Source organism: Scyliorhinus torazame, chromosome 2, assembly GCF_047496885.1.
Source record: "Scyliorhinus torazame isolate Kashiwa2021f chromosome 2, sScyTor2.1, whole genome shotgun sequence".
Taxonomy (NCBI): domain Eukaryota; kingdom Metazoa; phylum Chordata; class Chondrichthyes; order Carcharhiniformes; family Scyliorhinidae; genus Scyliorhinus; species Scyliorhinus torazame.
This window is the reverse complement of record NC_092708.1, coordinates 137505191-137523206: the sequence shown is the minus strand read 5'-3', so window position 1 is coordinate 137523206 and position 18016 is coordinate 137505191. Positions and strand designations below refer to the sequence as shown.

General features: G+C 46.4%; 1 protein-coding gene across 3 annotated transcripts in view; it reads right to left on the bottom strand.

The window, feature by feature from the left end:
• Window positions 1-8290: 8290 nt before the first annotated feature.
• ppp1r1c (protein phosphatase 1, regulatory (inhibitor) subunit 1C) overlaps window positions 8291-18016 on the bottom strand; it is a 190397-nt gene continuing 180671 nt past the window's right edge. For all 3 annotated transcript variants that reach the window (XM_072477623.1, XM_072477612.1, XM_072477617.1), the window contains one exon: window positions 8291-8791. In XM_072477623.1, the coding sequence (XP_072333724.1) occupies window positions 8691-8791 (101 nt within the window). In that variant the 3' untranslated portion in view covers window positions 8291-8690. The remainder of the gene's footprint in view (window positions 8792-18016) is intronic.

The following is an 18016-nucleotide window of genomic DNA, read 5'->3' as shown; positions in this document are numbered from 1 at the left end:
CTAAAGGCTTTTGATAATTCAGCTTTCATGCAGTGGTGTGTTGGGAATGCTCAATTGTTGGAGGTGCTGATCTTTGGATGGGATGATTAACTAGTATTGTTTCCCTATTGAGGTAGATGATAAAGGACCCATGGAACTGCTTAAAGAACAAGAGGCGCAGACATTCTTCCCAGAACCGTCGATTTCGGCGGCGTGAGAGCAGCTGGTTAGTCAGTTTCAGCGGGAGCATTGCGGAAGGAGGTTGCTGGGAGGTAAGTCAACCTTTAAAAGCACTTGTCTTTGCAGGGGCAGGCCAGTCGATTTCGGCGGCGTGAGAGCAGCTGGTTAGTCAGTTTCAGCGGGAGCATTGCGGAAGGAGGTTGCTGGGAGGTAAGTCAACCTTTAAAAGCACTTGTCTTTGCAGGGGCAGGCCAGTCGATTTCGGCGGCGTGAGAGCAGCTGGTTAGTCAGTTTCAGCGGGAGCATTGCGGAAGGAGGTTGCTGGGAGGTAAGTCAACCTTTAAAAGCACTTCTCTTTGCAGGGGCAGGCCAGTCGATTTCGGCGGCGTGAGAGCAGCTGGTTAGTCAGTTTCAGCAGGAGCTGAGAATTTTTCTTTCTTTTTTTTTAAATTAGTTTTTTTAGGCGGGAACAGGAAGTCGACCCGCGGACGTCTGGGAAGACCCTCCCCAATAAATTCTGGTGGAGAGGAAACCCTTTGGTCTGAGGTAAGTACCATATTTTTATTATATTATTATTATTTTTTATAAAAATTTAATTTAGTTGTTAGCCAGATCTTGGTAGAAAGTTAGAGGAATGGCAGGGAAGGGAGTGCAATGTTCCTCCTGCAGGATGTTTGAGGTGAGGGATGCAGTTAGTGTCCCTGCTGATTTTACCTGCAGGAAGTGCTGCCATCTCCAGCTCCTCCAAGACCGAGTTAGGGAACTGGAGCTGGAGTTGGAAGAACTTCGGATCATTCGGGAGGCAGAAGGGGTCATAGATAGCAGCTTCAGGGAATTAGTTACACCAAAGATTGGAGATAGGTGAGTAACTGTAAGAGGGACTGGGAAAAAACAGTCAGTGCAGGGATCCCCTGCGGTCGTTCCCCTGAGAAACAAGCATACCGCTTTGGATACTTGTGGGGGGGGGGACTTACCAGGGGTAAGCCATGGGGTACGGGCCTCTGGCACGGAGTCTGTCCCTGTTGCTCAGAAGGGAAGGGGGGAGAGGAGCAGAGCATTAGTAATTGGGGACTCTATAGTCAGGGGCACAGATAGGAGATTTTGTGGGAGCGTGAGAGACTCACGTTTGGTATGTTGCCTCCCAGGTGCAAGGGTACGTGATGTCTCGGATCGTGTTTTCCGGGTCCTTAGGGGGGAGGGGGAGCAGCCCCAAGTCGTGGTCCACATTGGCACCAACGACATAGGTAGGAAAGGGGACAAGGATGTCAGGCAGGCTTTCAGGGAGCTAGGATGGAAGCTCAGAACTAGAACAAACAGAGTTGTTATCTCTGGGTTGTTGCCCGTGCCACGTGATAGTGAGATGAGGAATAGGGAGAGAGAGCATTTAAACACGTGGCTACAGGGATGGTGCAGGCGGGAGGGTTTCAGATTTTTGGATAACTGGGGCTCTTTCTGGGGAAGGTGGGACCTCTACAGACAGGATGGTCTACATCTGAACCTGAGGGGCACAAATATCCTGGGGGGGAGATTTGTTAGTGCTCTTTGGGGGGGTTTAAACTAATGCAGCAGGGGCATGGGAACCTGGATTGTAGTTTTAGGGTAAGGGAGAATGAGAGTATAGAGGTCAGGAGCACAGATTTGACGTCGCAGGAGGGGGCCAGTGTTCAGGTAGGTGGTTTGAAGTGTGTCTACTTCAATGCCAGGAGTATACGAAACAAGGTAGGGGAACTGGCAGCGTGGGTTGGTACCTGGGACTTCGATGTTGTGGCCATTTCGGAGACATGGATAGAGCAGGGACAGGAATGGATGTTGCAGGTTCCGGGGTTTAGGTGTTTTAGTAAGCTCAGAGAAGGAGGCAAAAGAGGGGGAGGTGTGGCGCTGCTAGTCAAGAGCAGTATTACGGTGGCGGAGAGGATGCTAGATGGGGACTCTTCCGAGGTAGTATTGGCTGAAGTTAGAAACAGGAAAGGAGAGGTCACCCTGTTGGGAGTTTTTTATAGGCCTCCTAATAGTTCTAGGGATGTAGAGGAAAGGATGGCGAAGATGATTCTGGATATGAGCGAAAGTAACAGGGTAGTTATTATGGGAGACTTTAACTTTCCAAATATTGACTGGAAAATATAGAGTTCAAGTACAATAGATGGGTCGTTTTTTGTACAGTGTGTGCAGGAGGGTTTCCTGAAACAATATGTTGACAGGCCAACAAGAGGCGAGGCCACGTTGGATTTGGTTTTGGGTAATGAACCAGGCCAGGTGTTGGATTTGGAGGTAGGAGAGCACTTTGGGGACAGTGACCACAATTCGGTGACGTTTACGTTAATGATGGAAAGGGATAAGTATACACCGCAGGGCAAGAGTTATAGCTGGGGGAAGGGCAATTATGATGCCATTAGACGTGACTTGGGGGGGGATAAGGTGGAGAAGTAGGCTGCAAGTGTTGGGCACACTGGATAAGTGGGGCTTGTTCAAGGATCAGCTACTGCGTGTTCTTGATAAGTATGTACCGGTCAGACAGGGAGGAAGGCGTCGAGCGAGGGAACCGTGGTTTACCAAGGAAGCGGAATCTCTTGTTAAGAGGAAGAAGGAGGCCTATGTGAAGATGAGGTGTGAAGTTTCGGTTGGGGCGATGGATAGTTACAAGGTAGCGAGGAAGGATCTAAAGAGAGAGCTAAGACGAGCAAGGAGGGGACATGAGAAGTATTTGGCAGGAAGGATCAAGGAAAACCCAAAAGCTTTCTATAGGTATGTCAGGAATAAGCGAATGACTAGGGAAAGAGTAGGACCAGTCAAGGACAGGGATGGGAAATTGTGTGTGGAGTCTGAAGAGATAGGCGAGATACTAAATGAATATTTTTCGTCAGTATTCACTCAGGAAAAAGATAATGTTGTGGAGGAGAATGCTGAGCCCCAGGCTAATAGAATAGATGGCATTGAGGTACGTAGGGAAGAGGTGTTGGCAATTCTGGACAGGCTGAAAATAGATAAGTCCCCGGGACCTGATGGGATTTATCCTAGGATTCTATGGGAGGCCAGGGAAGAGATTGCTGGACCTTTGGCTTTGATTTTTATGTCATCATTGGCTACAGGAATAGTGCCAGAGGACTGGAGGACAGCAAATGTGGTCCCTTTGTTCAAAAAGGGGAGCAGAGACAACCCCGGCAACTATAGACCGGTGAGCCTCACGTCTGTAGTGGGTAAAGTCTTGGAGGGGATTATAAGGGACAAGATTTATAATCATCTAGATAGGAATAATATGATCAGGGATAGTCAGCATGGCTTTGTGAAGGGTAGGTCATGCCTCACAAACCTTATTGAGTTCTTTGAGAAGGTGACTGAACAGGTAGACGAGGGTAGAGCAGTTGATGTGGTGTATATGGATTTCAGCAAAGCGTTTGATAAGGTTCCCCACGGTAGGCTATTGCAAAAAATACGGAGGCTGGGGATTGAGGGTGATTTAGAGATGTGGATCAGAAATTGGCTAGCTGAAAGAAGACAGAGGGTGGTGGTTGATGGGAAATGTTCAGAATGGAGTACAGTCACAAGTGGAGTACCACAAGGATCTGTTCTGGGGCCGTTGCTGTTTGTCATTTTTATCAATGACCTAGAGGAAGGCGCAGAAGGGTGGGTGAGTAAATTTGCAGACGATACTAAAGTCGGTGGTGTTGTCGATAGTGTGGAAGGATGTAGCAGGTTACAGAGGGATATAGATAAGCTGCAGAGCTGGGCTGAGAGGTGGCAAATGGAGTTTAATGTAGAGAAGTGTGAGGTGATTCACTTTGGAAGGAATAACAGGAATGCGGAATATTTGGCTAATGGTAAAGTTCTTGAAAGTGTGGATGAGCAGAGGGATCTAGGTGTCCATGTACATAGATCCCTGAAAGTTGCCACCCAGGTTGATAGGGTTGTGAAGAAGGCCTATGGAGTGTTGGCCTTTATTGGTAGAGGGATTGAGTTCCGGAGTCGGGAGGTCATGTTGCAGCTGTACAGAACTCTGGTACGGCCGCATTTGGAGTATTGCGTACAGTCTGGTCACCGCATTATAGGAAGGACGTGGAGGCTTTGGAGCGGGTGCAGAGGAGATTTACCAGGATGTTGCCTGGTATGGAGGGAAAATCTTATGAGGAAAGGCTGACGGACTTGAGGTTGTTTTCGTTGGAGAGAAGAAGGTTAAGAGGAGACTTAATAGAGGCATACAAAATGATCAGGGGGTTGGATAGGGTGGACAGTGAGAGCCTTCTCCCGCGGATGGATATGGCTGGCACGAGGGGACATAACTTTAAACTGAGGGGTAATAGATATAGGACAGAGGTCAGAGGTAGGTTCTTTACGCAAAGAGTAGTGAGGCCGTGGAATGCCCTACCTGCTACAGTAGTGAACTCGCCAACATTGAGGGCATTTAAAAGTTTATTGGATAAACATATGGATGATAATGGCATAGTGTAGGTTAGATGGCTTTTGTTTCGGTGCAACATCGTGGGCCGAAGGGCCTGTACTGCGCTGTATTGTTCTATGTTCTATGTTCTATGTAGAACCAGTATTACATTGAAAAAAAACACAGCCAAGCAGTTTCCTCTGAAATGTGTGGATTCTGCTTCTATTACTTTGTTCAAAGTTCCGTAGAAACCTGCTTACTATTCTGATGAAGCTACAGAGATGCAGTAAGAACAGTTCCGAGGAAATGCCTGGCTATAATTAACTGCCCATCGATCTTATTATTCTTCTTGCTTTGTGAAAATTGCCTGCCAATGCACACTAATTATATGTGAAGTGATAAATAGAAATTACACCTTCTTGCTTGGATTTAATTTGATCATATGTTTTGTGAATGTGCTCCCTGAACACTCAGGGATGGCACTGGTGTTCCATAATACGAATTGGAATATTCCTCATGGAATATTAATACAAAACCCTTTTAATAATGAGAGTACTGCTTTTCAATAATTAGGTGGTCCTCATAGAATATCAATATTTCTAAATATCCCTGGAGTAGGCCAATAATCGCAGAAGGTCCACACAAAAAACATATGAAAATAGCTGCTTACTTCAGTGTCAACTTCCTTGAGAGTTGATGGAAAGGGAAAACATTTTTAAGAGAAGGAAAGATGGATTATCTCTAATTTTCCTGAATAGTCCAGCATATGAGTGCTGTATTTACACATTAATTGCCCATTAAATTCACCACAGAAAGTTAAATCTTATAAATAATATCAAAAGTACCCTTTTAACAATATGATAATTGTTAATATCTGCCAATCAACCTGAGTTTGCCCAGAAAGTAAACAATTATAAGTCTGAGTAATTGGATTTGCACCAGACTGTCTGCCTGTGTTCATTTCTGACTCACGGCCTAAACTCAAGTGAATTCATTGGACACAATGGGCCACACTCCTATTAATGCACAAATTGGCCAGAAATTTGTAGTGTGGGAGATATATCTCATGATTTGCAAATTGTCACAGATTGCTGGCCAATTTGCATTCCTCCGCTTTTAGCTTTATCTCACACTTAACTTCCATATGACTTTCATGTATGCTGCCACTGCACATTAATTGCCATTAAACTCGCCATAGAAGGCTAATTTTGTAATTAACCTCAAAATACCCTATTAACAATAAGATAATTGTGGGGTGGCACAATGTTACAGTGATTAGCACTGCTGCCTCATGCTGCCGAGGGCCCGGGTTCAATTCTGGCCCTGGGTCACTGTCCGTGTCGAGTTTGCACATTTTCCCTGCGTCTGCATGGGTCTCACCCCCACAACCCAAAGAAGTGCAGGGTAGATGGATTGGCCACGCTAAATTGACCCTTAATCAAAACTCTTTTTTTAAACAATGGGATAATTGTTAATGACATCCAAACGGACTTTCTTGTCCAGAAAATAAACAAAAATAAGTGTACTTTTCTTCTTCCTTCAGGTTGTGAATTGTTTTAAATGATTTTTAGAACAAATTTAACATTTTGTAACTTAATTCCTTTCTGTCTCTACTTTTTCTTAATCTAATGGATCTTTTCCTCTCATTATTTCTCTTTCTGTGTCTGCTTTGATATTGAATTAACCAGCTCCAACTCACCTTCCTTCTCAGCTCTTCCTCTGTTTATCTCTCCATCCCCACTGGTCACTGGTTAAGGTGATACATTATTTGTCTCATTGTCCATCAAGGTCCCTGCTGACTTCATTTGCCATTATCAGTTTGTAGTATTAGGGTGTGCAGGACTTTAAGGATTATTATGAGACAGGGGAAGCAGTACTGTCCATATTATGATGTTTAGTGCAATAAGAATTTTGCTGGAAGTCAGCATGAGTCAGGACTGTATTCTGTATCTATATGTACATTGTTATGTTTTATTAATAAACAGTTATTGTTCCTGTACCGATAGTTTAACACAAGGATCATTACCAGAAAAAGGCAGACATCTGTTCATGTTTCCTGATTCCTCGCTGGATTGGGTGGGGCCTTCATGGATAACCTCAGGATCCGTTAGTTCAGTTGGCTGCATGGCCAGTTCGTGGTGCGCAGTGATGTCAACAGCACAGGTTCAACCCGCACCGGCTGAGGTTATCCATGAAGGCCCTCCCTTCTCAACCTTGCCCCTTGCCTGAGGTGTGGTGACCCCCAGGTTAAATCACCACCAGTCAGCTTCTCAAAAAGGGGAGAGCAGCCTATGGTCCTCTGGGACAGTGGCGCCTTTCACTATTCAACCATACAAGCCTCTAAACCTTTTCATGAGACAATATACAACTTTACAACACAGGTCACACTTCTAACAGCATTTTAAAGAGAAGTCAGAGCACAAAGCCAACTTAGATTCAATTCTCCAAGCTTAGGAAAATAACTAGCTGGCCAAAATGATTCATTCAAAAGATTTTCTGCAGAACTGCTGAAGTTTAAAATGGATCCGTAACCATGACAGGAACCCATCAAGCCACAAGTACGGGTTAAAAAAGAACTCTGTACTCACCTGTGCTGAAAACAACCATGGATGGTAAGTCTCACTGTCAGACAATTACGGCAGATAGAAGGGACAGACCAGATGCAAAATTGGATGTTATGAAGAGGACGATATTTAAGATACCTTATAGCTTCAGGCCTGAATAAGAGGCAGACCAAGTGAATATCCTATTATATATTCAGTAGGTCCAATAACCAATTAAGTAATTGTCAGATTTGGACTGACTTAGTGAGTGGGAAGGAACATGGTAGATGGAATATAGTGTGGAAAAGTGTGAAATAATCCACTTTGGTGGAAGGGAAGATGTGCAGAGTATTTCCTAAATGATAAGAAATTAGAAATTGTACATCTACAAAGTGAAAGAGCATTCCCTCCAAAAGGTTAGGGATAAGCCCAGGCTATTCGAACAATGAAGACAGATTGTCACAACACCAAGCAAATACAACACCAAAGAGCGCCAGAAGCAAACCAGATGTTGACACCCGAGCATTGAAACAGCAAGCACTCCAACTTCAACTCCAAATCAACCAAGTCAGCCACTCCTCCAAACTTGAAAAAAATCTGAAAGTCATCAAGCCTCCAGACCATCTGAATCTGTAAAGTCAGAGATTTGAGGGGAAAAGACACAACATGTAAATATTATCTTAATACATTTGGATAAAGACATGAGGGGAGGTGTAGTTATTATGCTGTTTGGGACTGTAAGGATTAATGTGGGATTGGGGAATCACCCACGTCATGATCTAGAGAGTCACAAGAGTCACAATCTAGAGCGTAGTGTTGAATCTGGTAAAAAGTCAGCAAGATGATAACACCCAATCAAGGCTGGATCCTATAGACGATAACATCGGTTTCATAGAATTTACAGTGCAGAAGGAGGCCATTTTATATATATGTATAAAGTTATGTTTTATTAATTAACAATAACATTAATAAACAATAAACAGTTATTGTTCAACCACACAAGGCTCTGGACCGCTTCATTGGACAACACACAACCTTGCAACAGAGCTCATATTTCTCACAACTTTCTGGGCAAACATTTTAATCTCCATGAATAAATCTAATTTATAGGACATTCTCTGGCCCAATCTAGCCCATAATGTAGCTCTACAAGAATGTAAATGTGTAATGATGAATGTAAATATCAGCATATCTTGAAAAACATGAATGCAAGATCTTTTATTTCATTGTCTTTATTTATAACTTTTCAATTAAGTATTATTTACACTAGGTTAGAGATTCACATCACACATCAAGTAGTAGAGTAATAAACATTAACCATTGTACAATACAATAATATCAGTATCATTTCTATTGACATGGTAACTACAAAGTGAATTTACTTGTGAGACAGAAATTTGACCTTTGGTTCTACACAATCATATCATGTGTCTCCCTCAGATCCTGTGAGATTTGAAAGACCTGGACCGAAATCTAACATGGATTCCTACTAGTAGATTTGTAAGCACTCATCACCTTGCAGGTAATGCCTGGAAACACCCATTAGATTTGAAGCAGGATGATCTCATATTGAAAGGTTTCTCAGTTCAGACACACTAAAACTTCCTTCCAGCTGCTCACAAGTTTGTCTTTTGTGACCAGTCTTCTTCTCTTTCATTTGCTGCCTCGTCTTCCTCAAGGAATGGTGTCTCATTATGGGTCCTTAGATGTTTCACCCCTGCAAATATGAAAATGATACAGTTTACAGACATACCCAATAATGGTTTTTCATCCTTTTTATTGGACGAAGTCAAGCACTTAGAGTAAGGCTTTTGATCTTCTTAACGTTAGTATCTTATCAGCCAAAGTTCTATTAGAAGGTACAACAAAACAAACACATTCAGTAGGTTTCTCCATTTCAGAGACTAAGTGCTGACACCGGGACTGAATTGCTGGTGTTCTGCGGTCATGATGGGGGTGCCAGTCCCAGAGCAACACAGGACATGCTAATGTACGTGGAACTAATGTAATTCCAACGCATGCCGGTGTGTGATTCACCGGGTTCGGGATTGGCACTCGAGAACCTGACCAGCTCCAGCCGCATATATGCACTGCACTCCACTCCCAACACTCCCATCCCAGCCATGGAACACCAAAATTCGCCGATGCAGAGCTGGTGACACTGATGGATGCCGTGGAGGAGAGGCGGGACTCCCTGTTCCCCGGGGTGGGAAGGATGTTGCCACCCACTAACATCAACGAGGCCTGGGTGCGGATGGTAGAGACTGTGAGCACCGTGGACCCCACTGCCAGGACCGGGTAGCAGTACAGGAGGAAGCGGCCCGATCCCCTTCAGGCAGGCATGGTAAATCACCACCTCTGTGCCCCTGGCAACACCCCTGCCCACAATGCACAATCCATCAACCCCCACCCCTGCCCTCACGCGGCCCCCACCAGGTGGACCAGTACGCCATGCTGGGTGAGGATGCACAGCCCCCCAAGCCAGCCAGGGTGAGTCACTACCACCACCATGCCCCTGGCACCAACCCCCGCCCCACACATTCATAGTCCACTCCCGCCTCATGAGGACGATCGGACCCCACCCACCAACAGGCCGCTCGCACTGCACCCTGCACCACATGCTGACACCTATACTGTCCGCCACGGTCGGATGCCCTGCCCACATCTGACTGTCGCACACTGTGCATTATCTGTCCCCCAGGAGAAGGCAGCTAGGAGGGAGCAGGAGAAAACCGGAGGGAGGGCTCACCGGATCATCGCCCCTCACTGTCAGAGAACAGAGAGCGATGGACTTGGTCGGTAGGGTTGGAGAGTGGGCAGTTGCCGAGGCAGAGGTCAGCATCGGAGATCCAAGTGAGCCCACAATGAATTGCAATGCCCTCATTGCACGTGTGTGTCAAACACACACATACACACACTCTGAAGTGACACCGGACAGCTACGCGAGCACCCAAACACCAGCCTTGAGCACTTGTCTGGGGACGAAACTGACCTTCTGTCACTAATATCACCTCCACCTCCACCTTCCCATTAATGTTGAAAATAATGACACTCTTAAAAAACATTGTACAGGCAGATGCTGTGGTTCTGTGAAACAGTGCACTCTGCATGCTGCTCAAAATATATTTTCAGGTTCTATGCCTCATTAATGAAAATAAGTCATGTTGGACAACAACAACTTCCATTTCCCACAATGAGAACAGAAACATCAGTAGAATCGTTACTATTAGCACACATCCCAACTAATGAACAGCAACAGCAGATGTCTAAGGGTGGACTATTTACACCTTCTTGATCAATGCAACAAAAAAGATCTGGCTTCATCAAGCTCTGCATCGAGGAAGTGGAACCCTTTTGCAGTTATTGCACCTGCACCGCTTGCAAACAACACGTGTGGAGTTAATGGCGTGCCACACCCTTGGGTAGCCGCTGTCCCAGTTAAGCCTTCTGCTTGCTCTCCCTGTTTCTCTTTGGAAAGGGAGTATGCACTATATTCCCCTCTCTAGGCATACAGAGCATCAGCAACATTCCTGAGACAACAGTAGCTGGTGAACTGGAAAATGTTGGAGTTGTCAACTCTTCCAAGTTGGAAGAAGCTTGGGATGAAGACGTTGAAGAGCATGGTCACTTTTGGAACCATCAGCAATGCCATTCTCACCCAACTCTGCCTGCAATAGGTGGAAGATTTCAGTGAGGACCTAATTGGTGAAACACAGAGAGTGCACACGTTTTCCCATGATAATAATATCAAATTAAGATATAAAGAGAATTACTTCCTTAAGACCCTGCATGGAATGATCTCCTTCTGAGAGCTCTTTTCTGCCTTCTCCTCCTCCCAATTCCAGAAATGTTTCCTCCTCTGTTTTATCACTGCTGATTCTTCCAGTCATGCTGTAGGCCCATGGGGATAGCAACTCCAACACCCATGTCTGACAGCATGCGTTATGAGCAGACCCTTTAAGTGAGCAGCGAAGTCTTCATACATTGCTCAACATTCCTTGTAGCCTTCACCAACTTTACAAGTCAGTTCAAACCACCAACACTTCTCTTAATCCAGAAATAGCCATCAGAAATCAATCCGTTGAAATCCTGAAAACGTTCGATGATTTATTTACATTATTCTGATGGCTTGGTTCTTCCCCGAGGTCGGATCCTGCATATCGACCCAGTACCCCGCCTTTCGCCTCTTGCCCAAGCCTCCCGCAACACTCCCACCTCTGGCACCCCAAGGGTTTAGTTGGACCGGATGATGGAATTGGCCAGCTCGCACGCAGGAATCACTCAGGTGGTGGAAAGTGCTACCTTGGGCAGGAGTCAGACATTGTCAATCGACACGGAGCACCAGAGCTCATCACAGGGCAGGTCATCATCATCCTCCATCCCAAGGACCAGATCCGCTATTACTGCCAACCCCGGGCCTGCACCCACAGGTAGGAATCACGGAGGGGGTTGGTGAGAGGGGGGGGGAGGGTGGTGTAAGATTGGTAGTCATGGGATGGGGTGGTCAGCTGATGGGGAGATGCGGTGGGGGTGTGGATGGGATGTCCGTGCCGTCGGCCAAGCCCCCTAGTCGGTTAACCTGGAGGCGAGCATCCCATGCGCACTAGCCCAGGTACACATGTTGTGCAGCCTCCTGTGCCTGCCCGGAGCACATGCCCTGCCCATCCTGGCATTTCTCCGCAACTTCCTCGTTCGAGGATTCTGGTGTTCATCCCCCTCCACCAGCACATTCCCCCCTCTGCTTGCGATGTTGTGGAGGATATAGCAGGCCACCACAATGTGGGAGACTCTCCTAGCGCTATATCGGAGGGCCAATCCAGAGCGTTTGAGGCACCTGAACTGCATCATCAGGATGCCGAAGCACCGCTCGATCACGCCCCAATCGCGGCGTGGGTCAGGGTTAGGGTTAAGGTCATTGTAGCTGGTCTCTGCTTGATCTGTGGCCACCTGAGAGGCGTCATCAGCCACAACCAGAGCAGATAACCCCTGTCGCCCAAGAGCCAACCCCTCACCAGGTGACAGGAACCTTCGAGTGTGCCAGGATGAAGGCGTTGTGCACACTGCCCCAGTATAGGGTGGGTGGCGTCCGGTGATGGGTGGGGGTGGGGATGGTGGAGTGGAGGGAGTGGTTGCTGGGGGGGTTGTTGGTGGGGCAGAGGTGGGGTGGAGTGAGGGGTTGGGGTGGGGGTTGCACCCATATGGCCGGTGTCACTCTGCGCAACCACAGGCCATGGTGGGCGATCTGTGGGGTGCACAGCAAGATGGCTGCCTTACAGGCTGCGCCATTGGCTTTCCGTGCCTGGACACCACCTTGGTCCCAGGTGTCACACGAACTCCATGGCCCATCCCTTGGTCACTCTCTAACAACCCCTCGCTAACCCCCCCCCCCCCCCCCCCAGCCCTGGCAAACGCCCCCCCACCGCCGCCAGCCCTGCCAGTGGCAGGACCGACAGCCCACACGCCTCTGGGAACATGTCCTACCTTCTCTCTCTCCCTCAGCAGCTACAGCGCTTGTTTCCTGATTTTTAAAACCACAAGTGAAAACCGCCATCGGTAATTCCTCCTGGCGGAGGCTGAGCATCACGGGAAACACAGAGAATATCGGGTCGAGCCGTTAATGATATGCCAGCGCCGTTTACAGTCGCATTAACGAAAGCATTACCGCCGCTGTTGAGGTGCCGAAGCATGGCATCCACAATTTATGGCTCACGCGCAATTCTCCACCCACTCGCGTTTCCCAGTTCCGATGTCGCTGGATAGAGAATCCCGCCCGGCTTGTTAGTTACTGTTTACAACCAGACTCATCACTTTCTTCTCTCACTGCATCAGTGTGATCAAGTGAACAGATCAATGAGGCTTTACATTTCCAGATGTGTTACTATACATTAAGCCAGTGAAACAAATTACCCTATAGCATCTTAATTCATGAAAGGCTATTATGTTCCAGTCAACTGGTATAAATCTTTGACTCTAGTAGTACATGATTCAATTATTTATATGAATCCATATCTTTAGGACAATCATGGATTGTCCTAAATTATCAAAAAATATTATTCATTATTTTTTTTGTCATCATCAAGCTGAGGCCAGTTTGACACAAGAAATCTTTTCGACCTTTTACATTCAATGTTGCTATCAAGTTATCTCAGATGAATCATAGCAGGAACCGGATGGAATGTCAAACCTGCTCTACCATTCTGATCTTTAACCTCAGTGTCAGATGATGCTCCTTTTGCAGCTGTGTGCAGTGTCCACTTCCATTGCTCTGGTGTGTGTGAGATTTCCAATGTAGTGCCTAATTATCTACAACAAAGGAATCTCCGTTGGTTAAATTTGCATGTTTTCTATTCCTGGGGGCCATCAAATATCACTCAAATCATGTACTGATTACTGAGTTGAGAAGAAAAATATCCTTAAATTCCAAAAATAATAACTCATTAAATTCTAGCTCCAAACACTGAGCATTGAAAGTCAATAACTGCAAAAACTCTGACCAATTGCGATTAACCAATTACTGCCACCACTGCAGTAATATAATCCTACACCGTTGAGATAATGTATAATACATAGCCTATCTGATTTGATCTCATGGTTCCAGCCACTTACCAATAGCAATTACAAAATCACTATATGGAAGTGATTAGTCTGTGCTCAAATATATCCCGTTTCTCATATGCTCATTTAGATCTTAAATAGTGTTGTCAGGACAAGACTTTATCTATATGTGACAACAGTTTTTTGGCAATAGAAAAGTAGCAAATTGTAAATCTGACACAAATGTGCCTCAATAAAACAATGGGCCAATCAAGGTATTTTTTTACGTTGTGTTAAGTAAAAGGCATGAACCCTATTCCATTTAGACTTCAATAACAGGTTCATTTAAAAAATGACTATGTTGCCATGTAGGGTCATGCTGACTTTTTAACATATTTATACTTTGGTTACAATGGACGCGATTTAACGGGACAGAAACAGTATCCCGTTTGGGCATCTTTAGCGGGGTGTTAACGGCACTTTGTCATTTTCTTCTGGCCTCAGCGAGGAACACCCCGTACTTTCATCATTTCCTGCACTGGCGAGTTCAGCTCGCCAGTGCAGGAAGAGTATTCGCAGATCGTGGCACCACTTTTAAATGCTGCTGCAATCTTTCAAACCCCCTCAGCCATCACACTGCAGCCTCCGAACCCCCGCCCCCTCCTCTGCACCCAACTTACCTCTTACTGAGTCCTCGAGCCCTCCCTCACCCCAACTCTTAAGGGCAAGGCACCCCTGGGCCTGACCCCTGGCACAGGCAACCTGGCACCTTGGGAGGGACCCTGCCAGTCTGACAATTCCATTCATGCACCCTGTCAGTGCCAGTCCATTTACTGCTGGATTACTCAGATCAGAAGCTTTTACAGGATCCAATCGGAAAATGAGGTATTGCTCCTCAAGCTTCTGTTGAGCTTCATTGAATCAGTGTAGGAATCCAAGGGCAGAAAGGAAGGGCAGAGAGGTTCGAGTAAGTGGCTGTCTGAATTCAACATTGAGTTCAACAACCTGCATAATTTTTTAGAAAGCAATCATTGGTGATCTTTCTGCTATTGCCATTTGCACCTCCCTAGACCCATCTTTAGTTTCTTCACTTGTCCCATTTCCATCTCTCTTGCCTTGCACAATCCTCAATTTTGTCATTTACTCTCTCCTACCTCCCACTTGTACTTGCTTAAAACATGTTGGGCTGAATTCTCCGTCGGCGGGATCTTCCGTGGCGTCGGCAGCGCACTCACACCCGCGGATTTCCCGAAGGCATGGGGGTGGCCACAATCGGAAATCCCATTGGCTTTCTGACGGGACGATGGATCCCGTTGTCAGCGAGGGCGTGTTGCCAGAAAACCGGTCTGGTGAGACGCAGAATTCCGCCTGTTGTATCTGAAACTTTTTCCAGTCTGGTAAAAAGATATTGAGCTGAAACATTAACTCTGTTTCTCTCCTTCACAGATGAAGAACTTTATTACTCAGAAGCATGCTATCCAGTGACCAGACCAAGAATTGTGTGAATTTCCCCAAATGGCATTGTGGTTCGAAACCCAGTTGTGTCACTAAATGTTGGTTGTTTTTAATAATTTATATTTGTGGGTATTAGAAATAAGGCATAGGCTGAAGTATGGTTAATTTGTGTTTCTGTATTTGAAAGGGTTAATGACTTCAGTTGGGTTTAAATGCATGCATGGTAATGAGGGTTTACGATGTGAAAGCAAATAGGTCTTAAAAGGAAAACTAGGATGCTGCTTAGGATAGAGAAAACTTTTGAATTAGTTTTAATCTGGACCCAGGAGAAGCTGGACACGACCAGGGAGCTGCTGAAAGCAGACTTCCCAAAATGGTCGGCACAGTAGCACAGTGGTTGGCACAGTTGCTTCACAGCTCCAGGGTCCCAGGTTCGATTCCCGGCTTGGGTCACTGTCTGTGCGGAGTATGCGCGTTCTCCCCGTGGCTGTGTCGGTTTCCGCCGGGTGCTCCGGTTTCCCCCCACAGTCTAAAGATGTGCCAGTTCGGTGGATTGGCCATGATAAATTGCCCTTAGTGTCCAAAAAGGTTAGGTGGGGTTACTGGGTTACGGGGATAGGTTGGAAATGTGGCCTTAAACGGGATGCTCTTTCCAAAGGCCGGTGCAGACTCGATGGGCGAATGGCCTCCTTCTGCACTGTAAATTCTATGATTCTATGATTCTAAAAGAACAAAAGAAAATCCAGAAACGAGGGAGTTGGGACAAGGGTATGTCTCAGGAAGACAGTTAATTTAAAGGAACAAAGAACAAGAAGTTGAACAAGGCCCTGTTCGGTAAAGTTAAAGTTAAATGCAGAGAAAATGCTCTGTTAAAGAGACCCCTGCAAGAATCAGCTTTAATGTTGGCTTTGTGAGAAGCCAGGCATCCGAGGTAAATCAAAAGTTTGGTGACATCTCAGCTTGTGAAGCAGTAGTGTTCTATTGGTATGGCTGGGTACCTGAGAGATTGTGTGGAAGCTTGAATGCATGTGGTAATCCAAGGTGGAGGAATACTGAAAGGAGAGACTGACAATCTGGAAGTGGACTTTTGGTGAAGGCATTTGAGAGAAAGCGTACTTTGGGAGAAGATTCCAAGGCATGTTTTTCCTGGAGTGTGGAAACACAGAGTGGAAGTCAGAGTTCCAGTGGGACCAGCTGGCTCAGTGTAATGAATATCTCAAGGGCTTTGATGAGAAATCTGCAGAAGTTGCCCTGGGTGGCACCTGTCATTTGGTTTCAGAATGTGATGTGTCTGACCACATTTCACCTATTGGTTTACATTTACTGTGTACTTACTGAGAACATTAGAGTCTAAGCTCTAAATTGTAACTTGTGTAATCCTTATAAATCTGTGTACATCTGTAAAGATTATCGGTGAGGTGAAGGAGTATTGTATTAGAGTTCATTTTTTTCTTGTTTAATAAATGATTTATTCTTTTGTTCAGAGTTAATCAGCTGCCCTGTGACTGTCCATCCACATCTCTGAATAAGAAGTTACAATCTATTGAGCCAGGGTCCAGCTCCGAGACCTGGCCATCTAGTCGTAACATCAGCTCGGATTGTAACAGTTGGAGAATTGCTTCTCGCCAAAGTTGTGAAGTTCTAAATCGACAATATTAGATCATACATAACAAAAATAAGGCAGATTTTGAGACTAATCTAAAAATGTTAGCAATACGATGTCTAAATAAGGATTAATATTTGAAACAACTTCAGAAACTTGCACAACCTTAATCTAATAATTAATGCACCACATGAAACTGTAAGTAATTTTATTAAACCTGTCAAACATTATGTATTTTTAAATTTGTAAAGCATAAAGATTTCTATTGGGAGCAAATGGATTGCATAATAAAATATTTATTGCTGCAATTTCATACAAATAATAAATTTAACTTGGTTAGAATTTTCAACAATACACACAACATACGCAATGAAATATTTAGTGAATATAGGTTTCATTTCACTTTTAAAAATATATTTTACTAACTCTCAGATGTCCTACTAAGCAAAATAAGCATTGGGTTGACTTGCGATACACTGGAGCGGAACTTAGTTTCAGTGCTTGGATCCGACCCATTGTTTGGTGGGAGAATTGTATTGCTTCTGTTGAGGATGCTTGATGGTGTTTAACCACAATCAGGGGTGGGATTCTCCGCAATCGGCGCGATGTCTGCCGACCGGTGCCAAAATCGGCGCAAATCAGTCCGGCATCGCGCCGCCCCAAAGGTGCGGAATCCTCCGCATCTTGAGCGGTCGAGCCCTTACCTTGAGGGGCTAGGCCCGCGCAGGACTGATTTCCGCCCCGCCAGCAGGCGGGAAAGGCCTTTGGTGCCCTGCCAGCTGGCGCGGAAATGACTTTCCCGTGCGGCACATGCGCAGGAGCGCCAGCGGCCGCTCACGGCATTCCCGCGCCTGCGCAGTGGAGGGGGTCTCTTCCGCCTCCGCCATAGTGGAGACCATGGCGAAGGCGGAAGGAAAAGAGTGCCCCCCACGGCACAGGCCCGCCCGCGGATCGGTGGGCCCCAATCGCAGGCCAGGCCACCGTGGGGGCACCCCCCGGGGCCGATCGCCCCATGCCCCCCCCAGGACCCCGGAGTCCGCCCGTGACGCCTTATCCAGCCGGTAAGAGAGGTGGTTTTATTCTCGCCGGCGGGACAGGCATTCCAGCAGCGGGACCTCTGTCCATCGTGGCCTGAGAATCGCTGGGGGGGGGGGGGGGGGGCGCCAACCGGCATGGCGCGATTCTCACCCCCACCAAATATCCGGTGCCAGAGAATTCGGCAACCGGCGGGGGCGGGATTCATGCCAGCCCCCGGCGATTCTCCGACCCGGCGGGGGGTCGGAGAATCCCGCCCCCCAGGTCCTTAACTGGGCAGCATCAGTCCTCCCATATGATTAAGACCCCTGGAGG